This window comes from Urocampus carinirostris, chromosome 18 (genome assembly GCF_059441175.1).
Source record: "Urocampus carinirostris isolate Australia breed hairy pipefish chromosome 18, RoL_Ucar_1.0, whole genome shotgun sequence".
Classification (NCBI taxonomy): Eukaryota; Metazoa; Chordata; class Actinopteri; order Syngnathiformes; family Syngnathidae; genus Urocampus; species Urocampus carinirostris.
In genome coordinates, this window is record NC_142366.1 from 23747654 (window position 1) to 23765898 (window position 18245).

Here is an 18245-nt window from a genome sequence, read left to right on the forward strand (position 1 = left end):
TTTAATCCAATTTTGGGTTATTTTTGTCTTTTTTTTGGAGTAAAAATGCCACGCTCTGTTTCATTCAATCATTTCTTGGGAATAAAATGTGATTATTCGGTACAAGCACTCGCCTCCTCTCCTGGTGTGACCTTTTGCAACGACAAGTCTAATTTCTCGATGATCAAGAGAAGCGATTTGACAAGCTCATCGTACAGATTCCGACTCAAGGGCACGAGAGCCGCGTTCTCACTTTCAAAAGCTCCGTCCAAAAATCCTGAATCCTGAAGAAATAAAAACACGTTAGAAATCATGTTATACAACTTCGAGAAACCAGCCGTGGTTTTACCTTCAACCGATCACAATCCAACAGGTCTCTGTAGAGGGCCAGGTAGTTCTTACTGGACGGCACCTTCCACTTTCCGATACGGACTTCCGATGAGCCAAAAGAATCGTTTTCAGAATCGTTGCCCTAAGAACAAAATACCTGCATGATGTGGAGGTATTTATTCCGTCGTATATGCAAAAGACATTTAACTGACTTCAGTGGCCATGGGTTTGGAGCAAACTCGAATCAGTCCTTGGTGCACTGAAATTGCACAAACAAAACAATCCAAAATAATCACATACTCCAATACTTGACACCATAAATTGGATTTAACTCCATACCGTTCTTAAGTGTGCCTTCAATAGGACACCATGATCACCATGGTTTACTTACCCACAGAGCTCATGAAACTCCAAAGAACAGGACCCTTAGAGGCCATGGCCACCAACACTTTAATGATGGCTCTGCAACAAGCGGTCTGCATTTTCTCACTGTATTGGGGAAAACTGTCAATCTGGACCACCAGGAGACGTTCCAGTTGCGGGGTGTACACCTCTGGAACCTGAGGTTTTACATAAAAAATAAAAATAGGGTCGAAAGGTCTCGGATTTACGTGTATTGATTCAAAAAAACAACTGCAGAAGGCTAGAAATCGGAACTGAACAAAAACAATTTCAAGACCTTGTCCAGGTGAATGAGGACGCTCGCGATAGAGTCCAGAAAACTGGGCAGTTGGTAGAAACTTTCGTCCTCCCCATCAGACTCAGTCAGGTACATTTGTTTACAGCGTTGTATCAGCTCTGTGTACATCAATTCCACATCTTGCGGGCAAACCTTCTTACAGGGCTTAAAGAGACGCGACATGAAATTGCATGAAAGCAAAAAATTGGCATTATTTAAATCAGATTCCATCCTTTCTAAAACTTACAGCTGCAAACAGTCCATAACCTCTTATGGCAATGGATAGTTCTTTGTGGGTGGAATCCCTGGTCTTGATAATGTTACAGAAGTTTTGCATGAAGAACTTCAGCTTACTCTTGTGCTCCTCAATGTTTTCAGCCACTAGCCTCGAAACCTGCAAATACGGATGGCCAACTTTTGTCGAGACGTCATTTCCGATGGCGTTTCCAAATGAGACGACGCACCTGCTTAAGGAAGGCTTCGAGTGCATAGTAACTGCTTTTCTTCATTTCGTTGTTGCTGTGACCGCAGAGCTTGGACATGGCATGGAATACCTCTCTGTAGTGGGTTAGGAGGCAGCTGCTGAACTGGGAAGCGTGTCTGGAGAACAGTCTGAGTCCAGCTGTTTGACAAACACAACTATTACCGCCTAAAATTCGGAACATTTCAAATAAATTGCCCAGAACTCACCATAAGTGACAGCGTATCGACTCATTTCCATCTACAGAAAAAAGAAAACTAGATGATTAATATCACTTTTATTGAGGAATTCAAGTCGTTTTTTTCATTTACAGTAAGATTGTATGCGACTACAGACTACTGTACTGATAATTTATTAAGTATTCACTCTTAATTGGACAATTTATTTTTGAAAAATATTTTTAGAAAAATATAAAATAGACAATGCTGTAATTGTGTCCACTATTAAAAAGGATGCAATTCAAGAAGATTGTTAAAACAATACTTTTGTTTGTCAAAAATATGTTCTTATTTGAATAGTTGTGGCACGAGTAAAACAAGAAATATAACGCAGCATCATTATCAGATACGGCAGACAACTCTACTTAGGTTCAATCTATTTTTTTTATTACTGTAAGATTTGAAATGAAATGAAATAAGATAAAAATTACAAAAAATAACATAACGTGTTTGTTTAAAAAGTTTTTCTATTTTACTGAATATAATTCTTTAAAAAAAAATCACACAACGAGAAAAAAATAATGAAACATTATCCAGGATCTAAAAGCAAATGTTTTAAAAAGAAACGATATGAAAAGAAAAAAAAATTGAAATGAGCAAAGTGATCAAGCAAAACATGAAAAACGTTCGAGTCCTTTTGCTAAATGGACTTCACAGTGTACTAATAGTCCGAACGGCTGAATTTCAATGGAAGCCTTGAAAATATTTACCTGAGGACTTATTGCTTTTAGAGAATACTGAAAGATTTCTTTGGATGTTTCTGGGTCTGAAATTCCAACACAAGCACTCACCATTATCAAAAAGGAATATTAAAGCCTATACAGCAAATAGAATCAATCTTCAATCTCACCTTCCTCCGTCGTTTTGGGGAAGTTAACCATGAGAGCAGTCATTCCTCTCAAGCATCCGGCAACGACAAGAAGTTTGGGCTCCTTTGTGGTTGAAGTCATCTGCAAAATTGACAGCAAGACACAATTATAGAAAAACAAAAGTGAACATAAAACATAAAAATCAAAGGATTATATGCTCGCCTGTTCTTTGAGCTCTCCTCGATAAGCTTTGTAGAGCTTTTCGGAGTAGTTAATCATCTCGCTGGGGTGAACTTCTGCAACGACTCCCAGCAATTCGTATATGGTCCCAAGAACTATTGAATGAGCGGATTTAAAATCAAATCAAGCCAACAAACATTCACCTCAGGGGTCAGGAACATTCATGAGCCAGATATGCCTCAAAGAAATTTGCTCGTGCTAATTTCCTCTGTGTCGGGGCAATTCTAGTATGCCCTAAGGCAGGGGTGTCTAAACTTTTCAGAAAGGGGGCGCCAGATTTGATAAGCTGAAATTGAGTGAGGGCCGACGATTCAGCCTGGCATCTTTAAAATTCAACCTCCGTCAAAGGTTTGCATCGCTCGACGATCAACGTTGCGAACTCGTCGCTCGCCTTTGTAACATTTTCATTTGACTTGCGGGGTCTTGTAAAAAAAAAAAAAGTGCCGCTGTGACGTAAAAACAGCTTCAAGTTCTTCAACTTTTCACAGTGTGCCTTTGCAGTTCGCTTTTTGTAGTCAGCATGTTTGGTCTGGCAGTGCCTCTTGATATCATATTCTTTGAAAACGGCCACAGTCTCAAATAAGGCAGACGCAGTCGTTTTGAATCTCATTGAAATAAAGACTCCGCTTTCGACTTGGAAGCGTCAGCCCTCACATTCAACTTTCTTTTTTAGTTACATTCTCCATGACAAAAATGGGGTCGGTAAAAATCCTCCCAGAAAGCCAAACGGCGACGGGCAACATCCGTCGAAAGGGTGAATTTTATTTTGTACAAATCAATTTTATACTGCAGTCAACATTACTTGCGGAGTCCATGGGCCAGTAAAAATTTGATCACGTGCCGTAACTGGCCCCCGGGCCGACTTTATAGTCTGGTAAGTGCAAAGCCAATGTACTAAAATGATTTGGTCGAGTACATAGAGAACAAAGATTCAACTAAGGTTTACAGGCAAGATGTCACACCATTGGACCCCGTTTTGGCTTTTATATGGAAGCTCATAAAATCATGTACAGTATATTCACTGTTAAACCCACAGAACAAACTCGGGACACCCCAAAACGCCAGCCAAGCACCCAGCGCAATTTGATGAGGTAAGCGGATCCTTGCACGCTTCCCTCTCTCTCACACCCGCCCACAGGGGAAATCAATCCATACGTTTTGTTTGCAATATTTTGTGACATTTTTACAAAAGAACTCCGCACCTTGTTTTTGAAACCCTTATTTCAAAAAAATAAAGGTAAAACTGAGCCGCGACAATCTTAAGTAAGTGCGGGACGGAGACAAGTTTCAAGTGGCATATTTGTTGATATGTGACACAGGCTCTGGCATTATTATCATTTCATACATTTGATCAAATCATCCAGGGATCAGAATGGAGATTTTCATTTTCAGCTGAAATAGCCAGGGTCCAGGGGCCGCAGGCCCCGGCCAGGTCCAGGGCGGAGCCCGGTGGGGGGCTCGGTGAGGCGAAGCCCCCCTGAAGGCAACAGCATTTATCTTATTTGCTATGTGAAAATTGCACTAGAATGAATTAAATCCAACAAAACAGAAACCATGTATTTTTTTCAGTTTTAAGATGTTTAAAACAATTGGGGGATTACAATGTTACAACCATCACCATTGTTGTTGTGTTTTGATGATGAAGATGGACCTTGTATTTAGCTACTAATCAACAATATATATGAAAATATATACATTAATAACCAATTATCATTAATTTGAAAATAGAATGCATAAACTGAACATGCTTAAAGAAAATACATGTCAGTCTGTGACAGTCTTCTCCAGCCACGACCACTTCAATTTATTCTCGATTCCTTTATCAATCTCGGAGACAAAAGCCTCGTCTTCTTTTCTTAGTATTTTCATATTTACTTTTTCAAACACTCATTTCACCGTTTGAAAAGACCGGAAGGAGCGCCATGTTTGAGAAAGCCAATGCTCTGAACAAAAGCTCCGCTGATTGGTTATCAGCGAACCTATCGACCAATGGTAGGAGTCGATCTATTTGCTATAGATCTAATGCGCTGCGCTTCTTTTTGCCGATTTTTCTCGCGATCTCAAACTGCTAACTTGGGGTGATGAAACAGTCACGTATCATACCTCACCCCCCCAAAATATTTTCTCATCGAATTTAGACGATTTACAGGAATGACCTTTGGGGTTCAAAAACAGCGGAAATCCGCGGAAAATTCTGATCCCTGAATCATCTAACCTCACGCAGTGCTGAATAATTAAGATTTTGTCTGGAGAACCATTTTGATGAATTTTGTCCTAAGATATAAGGTGATGCTAAATCAAAATATTAAGGCGATTAAGGCTCTTTGGGTCAAAAAGGTTCCCGACCTCCGATTTACCTGAATCTGGAAGTTTGTTCTTTTGACAAAGTTCTCCATAATATTTAGTGAAAATGTCGCCGATTCGCATTTCCCCTGCCACGGTTGAAGATTTGGTCATTAGAAGAACCTTTCAAGTCAAAGTTGAGAAATATTGAGATGGATTAGCGTGGATGCGATGCTGTTCAGATGTCAGGGGAAAAAAAAATAATCAGAAGATACAAACCTTAACAAGCAGCTCCAAGACCGCAGTCCTGCACTTAGCCGTTTTATCCTTCGTGTAAATTGTCATACACGTGTCCTACAGAAAAGAACATTCAGTTAGTGAGCCTCATTGAAAGATTTGGGGAATGTTCTGCAATCCGTATCGGGTCCTAATCGAATCTTTTACAGAGACCCCTCGCTGCTTGGCGCTTCAGTGATCGCTGGTTTACTCCTTTGCAGGGTAAAAAAAAGATTGGATGAAAAAAACAAAAGATGCTTCCCGTTTCAAGCATCCGGGATTCTCAGTGATCGGCCAGCCCCCCCTGAATTGAGAGTTCCGGTGCCGATTGGCCAGTTCGCATCCTTCCGTCTTTCGTACAGTACAGCAGAGCTCTCAGAGCTTTTTCTAGCCTTTTCTTATAACCGAGCGCAAAGGGAATTTCTAAAATAGCAACTTCGCTAATTGGCTCGCATAAAAGCTAAAAAGATAGCTTGATCGTTAGCTAGAAAAGCAAACAGGTAAAAAACTAAATGGGAGCTAGATAGCTAGCCAAAAGAGTCAATCGCTTGCTAGAATAGTGCTAGCTAAGGACGCCAAAAGGTACCTAGATCGCTAAATGGCTTGCATAAGAGCTAAAAAGGTAGCTTGATTGTTAGCTAGAAAAGCAAACAGATAAAAAACACTAAATGGGAGCTAGGTAGCTATTAAAGTAAATCGCTTGCTAGAATTGAGAGAAAAAGCTAGCTAGCTAAGGGCGCCAAAAGGTACCTTGATACCTAGCAAAATAAGACAAATTTTAGCTTAGATAGCATGCAAAAAATGCTGGCTAAATAGTTTGGTAAACGGCTAAAAAGGTAGCCAGATAGCTAGCTAAAAAACGGCACATTTTTTGCTTTGATCAAAACGCACCCACCCAAAAAATAACATCGACTATATATAATGTTTTTTGATGAGTTCTTTCTCATTCTTGATGGGTAAGTCGGGAAGTTTGCTCTAATAAAGGCCACCAGGAAAAAAAAGGGGGCTACGCTACTTTTCGCAGGTGGTTCGTTTCCCCATGAACTGCAAAAATCCAGGGATCTCTGTCGTCCAAAGAAAGCATACCCTTATGTCAATGGCGTAGGTCTTCTCCCACCCTTTGACCTTCGGAGAAAGCTTGTCCAAAAACGTGTCCAAGAAACACAAGGTCTTGACCCTGACATCCCGGAACTGAGACGAAAGAAAAAAGTTTTATCGCGTAAGCAAGAAAAAGCATTTTCTTGTCCCCCGGGTTCCTACCTCCACCTCCCGAACGGATTCCTTGACGAAGACGAGCAATCCGTTGTCTTTTGAAAACAGTAAGGACGTCTGCAAGGCTTACATACACAAGAAGACAACTTGTTATGACATACATTTGGTTTCCTGAGGCACACATTTTTATAGGTGGATGGGTCACCATGTCTCATGGCGCATGCAACTTCTTTTTCTTCCTGCTCCAGGGCGATTCAACCACAATAATGAGCTCCACCCCCCAAGAAAATCTATATTAGCCGGGACAGGTGATATGAGGCCCCTGGGGCTGCAACAACTCGTCGGTCAATTCGATTTTAAACGATTATTCAAAAGCGTTAGCAACCAATTGAGTTTGATTTTTAAGTTGCGGTTTCCATGTAGCCTAACGCAGCAGGGACCGTTTCTTCTGCAGAAATCTACTCAAGCAAAAAATATAGTGATTGACAAATACTGCTAAATGTACATGATATTCCAAAACTTACTCCAGTGAATGTAACTCGTTACTAGCCGCCTGTGCTCACTCGTTTGTGTGGCTAGTCGACTGGCACACATACATTGTAATATTAGTAGACGAGATCGAAATTTTTGGTGGCAATATTTTGTGTGTCATGAATAGTTTTACCCAATTCGTTGTCGCCGGCTGTTAGCATACACGTCTGTCCCAAATCTTCCACGAGATCTTGACATTTGAGAGAAGCGCGACGTTTATCGTCGTCTGCGAGGGACTCGTGAAGTTTCAAGAGAAGTCCGTGTATCCCTCTGGCGGCCTTGCTCTGCGGGAGAGACATGATTCAGTCACAACTTTACGAAGCCATTCGTTGAAACTCGAACAATCAATGTGGCCATTCAGTCTGCTTCCCGGAAGTCTCGAAAGACGGGAAACGCAAAGGTGGATTTTCAAAATACGAGTGAAGTTTTGGAATTCATTTCTTCACCTATGCGTGTTTATAAATTTGACATTTTTAATATTGCTCCGATGCGATTCTTTTACAGTGATGACGCGGGACTTCAAACCTCTGGGGACATTTGCTTTGTGATTGGAAAGGCTTCGACGCTATTCGTATGATGAGGCGTTTTGGGAACTCACAAACTGTGCGGACGCCTAAAAATATCCCGCTGTCAAAAAAATACAAATTCCAACTTTAAAAAATAGAAGGGTTGTTAAAACTTCACATTGTTTGTTTGCTGTTATTAGTGTCAATACATTTGTTCAAACCTTAAGAGTTGGCAGATCTATTGACACTAAAAAAGATGTTACATAACGAAATTGTGAATATGCTTGATTGCTGTTAAGATTGTCGAGAAGGGTTGTTCAAACCTCACATTGTTTGTTTGCTGTTATTAGTGTCAATACATTTGTTCAAACCCTCCAACCTAAGCACTTTCATTCATCCAAATTATGTTTTACACTTAGCACAACTATACCCCATTATGAACATTTTCAATTGAATGGGCTGCCTGGTGAATGTATGCAATTATTACGCCGATAAATGTATAGCCAGGGTTGGGTAGGGTTACTTTAACTTGATTACTTTCAATGACTTTTGGATCACTCCAATAGCAAATATGCTAAGAAAAGACAAAATAAACTAAATAGGAATAAAATGATGACTCGCAACAGGTGGTAAGCTTTCTCTCCTGGCTTTGATCCCTTTGATCTCTCTAACATAAAATGCGACAGAAACAAAATGAAAATCAATCCAAACAGCTTGCCAACATCATTTTTGCCGTTCCATGTATCCTGTTACCCTCTGAGCCTGCATAAAATGTATTCATTTTATTCCTATTTAGTTTCTTTTGTCTTTTATTCGCATATTTGCTATTGGAGTCATCCAAAAGTCATTGAAAGTAATCCAGTTCAAGTAACCCTACCCAACCCTGTGTATAGCATAGATTATATTGGAATTAAAAAGGTAAAGAACGATAATGTTCAAACTTTATTGCAATAAAGTCTAAAAATTGTAAGTTTTATTTTTTACTGACGTTTATTCATCCGAATATTTTAGGGTTCTTTTGATTTTAAGTAAATACTTGATTGCTGTCATTTTATCATATTTTATTATTGTTCTGCTTTCATCGAACTGAATCCCGAAATGATCCTTGATGGCATCCATTTTTTCATTTTTTTTCTTTATTCTTATTTTTAGAAATTCAGGGACTTATTTAACATGAATCATTTCAGTATTGATAATCTTCTATATTGTCGTTTTGTAACATACTACAAAAATACTTCAAAATTACAACAAAAGTAAATGTCTTCTTTGTAATTGCTTGATCTTCATTCTCTTAAGGAAAAAAACATAAAAATACTACAAAACTCCTAATATAGTAATACTATGATACAAAAATACTTACAGGAATATTACAACAAAAATACTAGCAAAATACAACTACAGTAATATTTATAAATACGAAGTAAGTACTACAAATATACTAGTAGGGAAATACTACAAAAATACCACTACAGTAACACTTTAGTCCAAAAATGCTGCTAAATAGATATTACGACAGAAATACTACAAAAATACTTCCAAAGAAGTATGATGATAGCAAAATACAACGACAGTAATACAACAGATATATGACAAAAAGAGCACTGTGGAAACACTACAAATATACTACTGCGTAAATATGATGCGGTGCTTGGAATCAAATGGACTGAACCATTCCGAGGCAGTGGAGTCATTCAGATTGTTTTAAAATATATTTTATTCTATTAAAGCCTTTTTTTCTATCCATCATTTTTGGTCCTATTTGCGCTTCTCCTGTCCTTTATGAAGGAAAAGAGGGTTTTCAAAATCTTTGTAAACGCAACTGATGTGTTGTGGGCCTCGCGTCCACGGCCATTCGAATGCGATGTGTCCGTGGAAAGGCCGCACGGTGCGACTTGACGTCCTCGAATTCGATTTTTGATTTTTTTGGTTAGAACAATTTTATTGACACTTTGAACAGCAATTAAACACATTCACAATTTCATTCTATCATATTCTAACAATATGAGGTTTGAACAATTTTGATCGACTTTTTTAACAGCAATTAAACACATTGACAATTTCACCATAACATATTCTAACAAGGTTTCTGGAGGTAAAGTGAAAGTGGGACATTCTGCCTTTGCTCTTTATTTCTGTCAGAGCTTTTAGTTCTTGTTTGATCTCTCTGGTTTAATCATTAAATTCGATCCCCGTTGCGTTAGGGTAAAATAGCGTTGGAGTCTTCTTTGTAGTCCCAACATGTGTTTCATCTCTTTAAGTTTTTTATTTTTTTCTAAAAAGGTAGCTTGATTGTTAGGCGGCTAGTAACGAGTTACATTTACTGGAGTAAGTTTTGGAATATCACTAAGTGTTGATTTCAAGGGTGAAATTCGATTGCGATGCTTGAGATCGACGTTCTTGAAGCTCGCAGACTTCGTGAGAAGGCTCAGAACATTCCAGGGAACATGAACTTACCTGTGTGTTCTTTGCCATCAAGTCACATGTGCAGGGGTTTGAAGCCTCTTTGATATGAAGCTTTGTCGCTTCACAAAGGCAACTCTCTCCGATGGACACAAGTCTATGATGAGGCTCGCTTTATTTAAAAAACTGCGAGTCTGGACGGACTATTTCATCTGCGGCTCTTGTTTTATCGCCATGGATGTGAGCACCTGGACGATGTCTAAGAGTTTTTATAACGCCGAATATGGAAGTGAGGTTCGTTTATTTACATTCGATTGATTGAAATGGGCGCTATTCTTAATCCATCCCGCATGATTGATAATGATTTCTATGCATGGAAACATTTTCTCCGTTTTGTAAAAATGTTCCGATTCTTTTTGTCCTTTAGTCTCAATCGACGAACCAATTGAGCATCGAAGGGACTCAGACGCTGTCGGCCTCGGCTTTCCACTCCGAGGCTCTTCAGTCCTGTTCGACCATCTCTCCTGAATATTTTTCTTCATGGCCTTCTCAGAATCCAGGTTTCCAAGGATCTCATGGTACGTCCTCTTCGATTTTCAGTTCTTTGTCATTCTTTTTTCAGGAGAGAGCCGCTAACACTTTTCAGATAAAGATCTTAAAAGCAATCACATACTTGTACATTTGTTGTTAGGACAAGACCAAAAAGGGGATTGTACGATTTTGAAATGTATAGCCTTGCATCCGACTTTGAATTCTTGATGAAAGACTAAACTGTATTTTAGGGCCCGCCTTCTGCTATCCAAATGAAGGGGCGCAGGTTCTGCCGATGGCGATGACAGGCGCGCAGTCAGGTCAGGATTTTATTCTATGAAGTGGGCATTTCAAAATGAAGTTTGTCCCGTTAAAAACATCAATATATAGAAAGGTTCTTGTTCTGTTGGCATTCGGTTGTTTCAATTCAAGTCATGTTTATTACTCCGCAAGGCCCAGAATAAAGAAAATCACTTCTTTTTTTTTCTTTCAGATCTTCTTGTAAGAGACCTCTGATGCAGTTTGAAAATAGATTTTCTTTTAATAAGTTTAGTAATCCACATGGAATCACTAGGTTTTGAAATGAGCAGGATTTCTATAATCACGTTGTCTGCAAAAATATAAAGAACAACCAAGTGTTGATTTGAAGGGTTGGTTGCCTACTTGGCCCCATGACAATATCATATAAAACACGTTTTTTTCCTGAATGAGTCATTTATTATTTAACAAAAAAATGTAAAACCGTTATTCTTAGTTGTTATTTGATCACATTTTATTCTTTCAGTCTTCCTTTGATGATGCTTCCAAGTTATATGAATGTAGTATTTGTCTAATGTTTAACCATCTTTCTGGGCCCCAAGGTGACATGATGGGCTCCCAGCTCCAGTACGCCAATCCGATTTTACAGGATTTGCTCCACGAGAACATCCTTGCCCAGCCAAACGAACAAAGACTGAAGAGGAACAGGTAGACCAGACCTCACGATGATCAAATTTGATGTGAAATAGTTATCATACACAAGTCCTCAGACACGAGTCCCAGGAGTGGGGGGCATTACAAATGCATGGGGGGCACAAAACAATGAATACCCCCAAAACGTTTTTACACAGCACTAATACGTTAAACATTCAAAACAGCACATCCAGCAGTAGCCTTAAAACAATAGACGGCTCCCCTCTACGATTAGCTTTTTTTTTTTTTTTTTTTTTTTTTAAACGTTTTAGTCTATTTTTGTATTTTGTAGTTTATCTGCTGTTGCACTGAAAATTCAATACATATTGTAATTTGGCATTTTGTTGTTTCATGCAGGGATTCCATTTGCTTGACTTTGAAGTCCCATTTCTTTGTGTGGCCCTTCGTCACAAAATGTTTCAAAGGACTGCATATTACCGATTATAATGTATTCTATGCACAGAATGAACTAAAAAATCATTCTACTAAATGAAAATAGTATTTATTTTTTCACTCCCCAGTGAATTATTAAATCATTTGAACTTTTATACTAAACAACTTTAAAGTCAAGCAACTGGATCATGAGATGGTGTCATTGTGACTTGTGTCGTCCTTGAGAAATGGGACTTGTCAAGCAAACAAAGGGAACCTCCAGAATCGTTCGCTTTTTATGTTTTTTTTTTAGCTCTGGAGGTAGAGCGCTCGTCTTGGGATCAAGAGATCGCAGGTTCGATTCCCGGCTCCTCCGTGTTATATGTCAAAGTGTCTTAGGGCAAGACACTGAATCCCTAATGCCTCCAATAAGCAGGTCGGCGCCTTGCATGGCCGCTATTGGTGTGTGAGTGTGTGTGAATGGGTAAGTGTGGAGCACATTGTAAAGTGCTTTGAGAGGTCCTCATTGACTTGAAAAGCGCTAGAGAAATGCAGACCATTCACCATTTATTTTTCATGTCCTTTTTCCTTTTGCTTCTTTTTTCCCTAGCTTTTTACTCAATTTTCTACTTTTTTTTCCTTTGGTCTTTTATATTCCCTTTGCTTTTTGTTTAATTTCCCTCACTTTTCAATTCTTCTTTCTTTTTCCTCTTTTTTCACTTTTTTATTTTCTATTTTCTTTTTTTCTCCTTTTGTTTCTTCTTCCTTGCTTTTTACTTCGTTATTCTCTTTTTCCTCTTTTTATTGTATATTCATCGTTTATCTTTTCATTTTTTTTCTGTATATTTTGTACATAATAGTTGGTGATAAACGAATTCAGGCAACAAAAACATTCTGACGATCCGTTCTTGAAAAAGAGACGGAATTCCCATCACTGCGACTAGGGATATGCTGGAAGGTGCCGCTCCCTCCGTGGGGACTGACTTACAAAATTGGGCGGTAGGGGGCAGTAGAGTCCACGCTAATGCCCACTCACATACACATACGAATGGGTTAGCATATGCGTTGCCCAAAATGTCGGTGTGAGCATATCCACCTTTTTCGGGTGGGCAGAGCGTGTCGGTGGGTGGGCACTGCCCCCTCCCGACCACCCCTTTTCCCCAGGTAACGACCCTGGTAATATATAACACATGCGTTTGTTTGCAACTTTCCCAGGGAAGCTGCCCGGGAATACAGGAGGAGGAAAAAAATGTACATTCAAGATCTGGAGAACCGTGTGGAAAAGCTGGAAATCGAAAATAATGCCTTGAAGGAAGAAATCAAAATCTGTAAAACGAATCAACAGGAAGGCCAGTGATTCTCTCCTAACGATGGATGGCGTACTTTGCTGCATCTTCAATCGCTCTCTGTGAAAATGTCCAAAGTATTTTACTTTCTGTATCAAATCGTTTGGTGACATTGGATCGGATTTCGGATATCGTAAAATCCGAAGCCAAATTCCTCATTTAACTGCTGACTTCATTACGCTGTTCATGATTTGAAATGTTAAGTACTTAGTCTGATATACAACGGATACAATCTCAAGTTTTGTTTAAATCCAAATTCAGTTCCCTTGTTTCTCAATTGTAAAAGCTTTGAAATAAAAGCATTGACATGAAGTCTCGTGCATTCCCGTTGACTCACCATACATCTCCACATTCAAATGGATCAAGTCGGTTTTGCATAAAGGGACACTGTGTAATATTTGACGAGATGTCGCTGTATTGTGCGGTCCACCCCGAAACGAGCGCTAAAAAAGGACAAGGGAGAATAAAAACTAGAGAGACTCAAAATGACCAAACAGCATCATTGGTCAACAAAGACGTCAGCTCATTCTTTTAAAATAGAAGAAAATTCCTCGACCTACGAGTATCTAAAAAAGTAAGTTTTTATGATAATTCATGTATTTTTGCTCAGCATTCAAATCAATACAATTATCTTTCATTGTAGGTTTTTTCACCTCTAGGAGGCGCTATACACTCCTCTACATACCATGTTCCTTTACACAGTGCACATTCAGTGAAACTTTTTACTATCCCTGAAAAGATGTCAAAAGGGTTGAGCAGTGTCGATTGGATTAACAGAAATAAGGAGGTTCACTCACTCATTCAGATTTACTCCTCATACACCTGCATGCTCAAATGGACCAGGACCATCAAAACCAGTGTGCTGAAAAAAACATTTCCGTTGGCAGAAAGTTTTTCTCATTTTAATGCATAATAGACATTTTCAAGATGATTTCATTCTTAGTCATCAAGCAAGATCAAATCATAATGGTAGCTTTACAAAAGCCAAAGAAGTTTAAAGGACAAAAACTCCCAGAATATCATGTCCTTTGGCAGACACCAACAGAGTCATTTTGGGAAATCTGCGGAGGAGCAAGTTAAATAACAAGCGGCCGAGTAACTTCATACAGTGCTGCGGCTGCTTTGTGCTCATGAAGCTAGCGTACTTTATGCTAGCTTGTAATTGCTGTGCTCCCAACTGCTTTGTAACGCTAATCTTGTTCCATTTGCTTATCAAGTCAAGGACCTGATAGATCGCGTACCACCACGCTTATGCTGTCGACTGCTGTTTTGAAATATTAAGCATGGCTAACCCTAGGCCTGAATGTTCGCGATTGAGCTATCGTGAATTTATGGAGGAGCATTTTTTTTCTTTGTTTCCTTATATATTTGCAGCTTTTGCATGGTGTTTGCATGTTCTTCCTGTTGTCACGAACCAGGAACGGAAACGGGACTCAATTGCGTTCATTTACTCAGTTTTATTTCGAAGAGAAAAGAGGACTTGCATCCACGATCCGATGATCGTCGGTCACGGGTAGCAGATAGCAGGAACGCGGAAGTGGCACTTCCGTGTGGAGCGAAGGTCGTCGTTGACGGCGAGAAAACAGGTCGATGGCCGGGGTGGAGGAGCAAAAACATAAACGGGTCTAGGTAAGAGGTTGGCAACAGGTATCAGACAGAAAACAGGGCAGGATAGAGTCGGAGAGCCACAAAAGCTTGCCTAGCTGGGAGCATGGGTTTGCAGACGATCTGACGAGCCTCAGCTGCCCCGCATCAGCAATCATGACATCTGTAGGGTTTCTCCGGGCACTTCGGTTGCATCCTACGTCCCAAAATGACACACGGCGTGTTGAAATTGTCCCCAGGTATGAATGAAGATTTAAAGTATTTGAGTTGGTTTGCGGCAACTGGTGCGGTTTGGAGGAGGAGGGGAAGAAGAAGGTGGATAAAGGGTACAAGGCAACGGGTGTGCTGAAGGGATTGTTGACACGTAGAGATCTGGATAGAGATGCAAAGCGAGGGTTGAATAAATGGCTCAGAGGTGTTGGCTTTGAGAGTAAATGAGCTACATAGGTAAAACGTCTTTGAATTAGGATGTTTGCGTCGTATGGGAGGAGGGACATGACTGGTGCAGGGCAAATAAGCAAAGCACAGTTCTTCTTTTCTCCGTTTTCATGTTGGTCGCGGACCCAAAAGACCCTACCCCTTTTCAAAGAGTTTCTTTTTCAGGGCCACCTCTTCTCTTTTGCCATTGCCTCAGGCAGAACTGAACTGAACTCGAAGTCAGGCCTTTGTAATGGGTGGAATAACGACGCCCCCTGATGGACAGTTCCTGGACGTATCCGGGTCTCCACACTAGGACCACAAATCTGCAGCGGATTACAATCAAGTGTGATAAAATGACGTTTCTGAATGTAATTAACACATTTAAGGCTGCGTGTTGTTTGAAACGTCACCCAGAATGAGTCAATATGTCGACGTTCAGGGACATTTTAGTCCACTTGCATCAGAATAAGACTTAAGTAATGACGCTCTTGACGTTGATCGTAGGGTTGCTCCTTTGACTTGGCGTCGCTAATCATTTATAGAGAGATTTCGATCGAAAATTCATCCATCGTTCCTCCTGGACTCGCCCGCCCTCAGCCATAGGCGCAAACCCGCTTGGTCGGTGCTTGCAACCCCGAGCGACTGGCAAAATCTGTGGGAGAACGAAGGAAACTCAACTCAAGACGCAACTTTCAAGGTGACATTTAACTGTTGGTTCATGGGAAAAGTATGATCGGAATTTTCTCTACAGAAGAATCTCCCCGAATTAATGAGCATCATAGCGGGAAACGTTTGTTTCTTGTTTGCGAGTCACTTGACCATTTTACCGGTCGACTTTCCGAGCGTCTCTTGCGTTTTATTTCTCTTGTTTCTTGTTGATTACACGTATTATTAAATTGTTTGTATTACATGACTCCTCTCGTTTCCATGGTTACATCTTTTTCTGGATGAGCAATTCATATTAGAATTGCAAGAACTCCAAGTGATAACTTCATGTAAAATCCACTTTATTTGTAGAGCAATTCTGCTCCTTCAGACAAAAAGATAGAAATCTCAAAATTAAACTTGATGGTGGAGCGCTAGCGACACCTAGAGGAGAATTTGTTAGCCCATTGCACTAAAGAATAATTATTTTCAACCCTAAAGATATTAAAATTAAAGCAAAAAAAGGGTGAGGAATGGGGAAGTAAGGAGAAGAATTGGTGTTGTAAGAGAGCTTGCTGGAAATGTTTTGAGATGGTTTGGAGGTATGGAAAGAATGGATGAAGGCCGTATGTAGTGCAGAAGTGGTGGGAAATTGAATGAGAGGAAGGCCCATAAATGCTTGGATGAATGGTGAATTTCCCTAGGGGGGTGAGTAAAGTATCTATCTATCTCTATCTCTATATCTCTATCTATCTATCTGAGGTTAGTTCATTTAACGGATGTAAGAGTGATTGCTGGGGCTAGATAGGAATGGCCGAAGATAGTTAAGAATGACTAATATGGACGCATTTGATGCGGAGGGGGTAAACCACTGTATGCTGATGGCACGGCAGAGCCACTCAGCCCTTGTTGTGCTGTGGGCTTAATGTTCAATGTCAGGTTGGGAAGAGCGAAGGGCTATCAATGTGTGGTGAATGTGATACGGCTTCCATATATAGATAGATGAATGAAGACACAGTAATACACTTTTCCCCGCAGAGGACCAAGAATATACAGTATGTCATTTATTTATTATGGAAGAATTCATATTTTGGACAACAAATGTTTGCTCACACTGCTCTGTGACTGTACGTGGGCACTTCATTCGTTCAAACAATCCTTTCTTTTGATTTCCCCTTTCTTTTTGCACAAAGTGGACCACTCACTGTTGGTGAGAGAGTCGTGTGAGAGCAATGTGGGCCTACACATCATTTCCAATTCACACTGACAAACAGTCTTACTTGTTCCTTCAAATGTGAGGTCAGCCATTATCACTTTGATCCGAACAGAATTCTTACTTTGAAAGAAAAATCACAACGATATCATGTGCAGGGATTTTTCAATTTTCCAACTGCAAACATAGGAATCCATACCTTGAGGTCTTGCCTTGTTTGTCCGGCATCCTGCTGCCTCGCTGTGCTGTGTATCACTGGCCCTTTATTGTACCGGCCATCTAGTGGTTCAATATTACACTTTGGGATTTAAGTGTTGTTTTTCATAATTATGATTACATTTTAAAAACTGTTTGGGCATGTCAGATCATTTTGCCCATTGTAATGATTATTGTATGATTGTATTTTGATAAAAAGTTGAAAGTAGTTGGAAAATGAAAAAGCATAACAGGGCTGAAAACAAGTGAAAAACTGTTAAATTAGAAAAGTAATCTTCATTTAAAGTCATATTTTGAATGAAAAATAGAAAAATAAAACTTCAAATGGAAATATTTATCTGTCAACTGAACATTTTTGACAGTTGTCTTTGCAAACTTGTTGCATTGGAAAAATGATCTTTTCTCAACTGGTGGTTCGGGACCTAAAAATTGACCATTATTAATGGGTTGCGGGCCTTTGCCTGGGCAAAATAATGCTCAGAAGAATAAAAAAAAAAGCAGGTCGATTACAGTCCTTAACCGTCAAGTTAAGTCCTGTTTATTTGTTTGTCCCTTAATCGCAAAGAGTCTCACAGGGCTGCACAGATCAAATACTATTGCAAACTACAGACCATTATGACACCATCCCCTCATCAACAGTAGATGGCGATAATGCCCTGCTCAATCTCTTCTATCTGTTCAGTCACTGGACAAAACAGTCTGAAATATTACTACTTGCTTGATTTCTGTTTAGAATTTCTTTTAGACGTGGCCATTTTACAGCAGTTTTAGAAAGTTGCGTATAGGCAATGTAAACTTATATGCCAGTATTAACGGTACTTGCAGTCGTTTTGGTTTTGCCGGTCATTTTGTTTTTTTGTCGGTAGTAGTCTAGGAGCTGGAACGATCGCCTTAGGACCAAGACATTTCGGGTTCAATTCCTGACTCCTACGCGTTAAATGTCGAAGTGCCTCTAGGCAAGACACTGAAGGCCTAATGCCCCCGATAAGCATGGTTTACTCT

General features: G+C 39.8%; 2 protein-coding genes across 2 annotated transcripts in view; one reads left to right on the forward strand and one right to left on the reverse strand.

The window, feature by feature from the left end:
• The window catches only part of prkdc (protein kinase, DNA-activated, catalytic subunit), a 45834-nt gene extending 38439 nt beyond the window's left edge, over nt 1–7395 (reverse strand). The window contains exons 1-16 of the mRNA XM_088321853.1: nt 7172–7395; nt 6556–6632; nt 6382–6486; nt 5299–5373; nt 5094–5202; nt 2719–2831; nt 2538–2637; nt 2398–2453; nt 1679–1709; nt 1453–1610; nt 1236–1382; nt 989–1153; nt 701–869; nt 522–568; nt 329–451; nt 114–263 (exon numbers count right to left, since the gene is read on the reverse strand). Coding sequence (XP_088177979.1) covers nt 114–263; nt 329–451; nt 522–568; nt 701–869; nt 989–1153; nt 1236–1382; nt 1453–1610; nt 1679–1709; nt 2398–2453; nt 2538–2637; nt 2719–2831; nt 5094–5202; nt 5299–5373; nt 6382–6486; nt 6556–6632; nt 7172–7337 — 1791 coding nt within the window. The 5' untranslated portion in view covers nt 7338–7395. The remainder of the gene's footprint in view (nt 1–113; nt 264–328; nt 452–521; nt 569–700; nt 870–988; nt 1154–1235; nt 1383–1452; nt 1611–1678; nt 1710–2397; nt 2454–2537; nt 2638–2718; nt 2832–5093; nt 5203–5298; nt 5374–6381; nt 6487–6555; nt 6633–7171) is intronic.
• On the forward strand, nt 6492–13456 carry LOC148348691 (cyclic AMP-responsive element-binding protein-like). Its single transcript, XM_088321852.1, has 5 exons — nt 6492–6614; nt 10372–10522; nt 10727–10795; nt 11336–11441; nt 13014–13456. Exons 3-5 carry the CDS (start codon nt 10771–10773, stop codon nt 13153–13155), a joined length of 273 nt encoding a protein of 90 aa, XP_088177978.1. The 5' UTR covers nt 6492–6614; nt 10372–10522; nt 10727–10770; the 3' UTR covers nt 13156–13456.
• Nucleotides 13457–18245: the final 4789 nt, after the last annotated feature.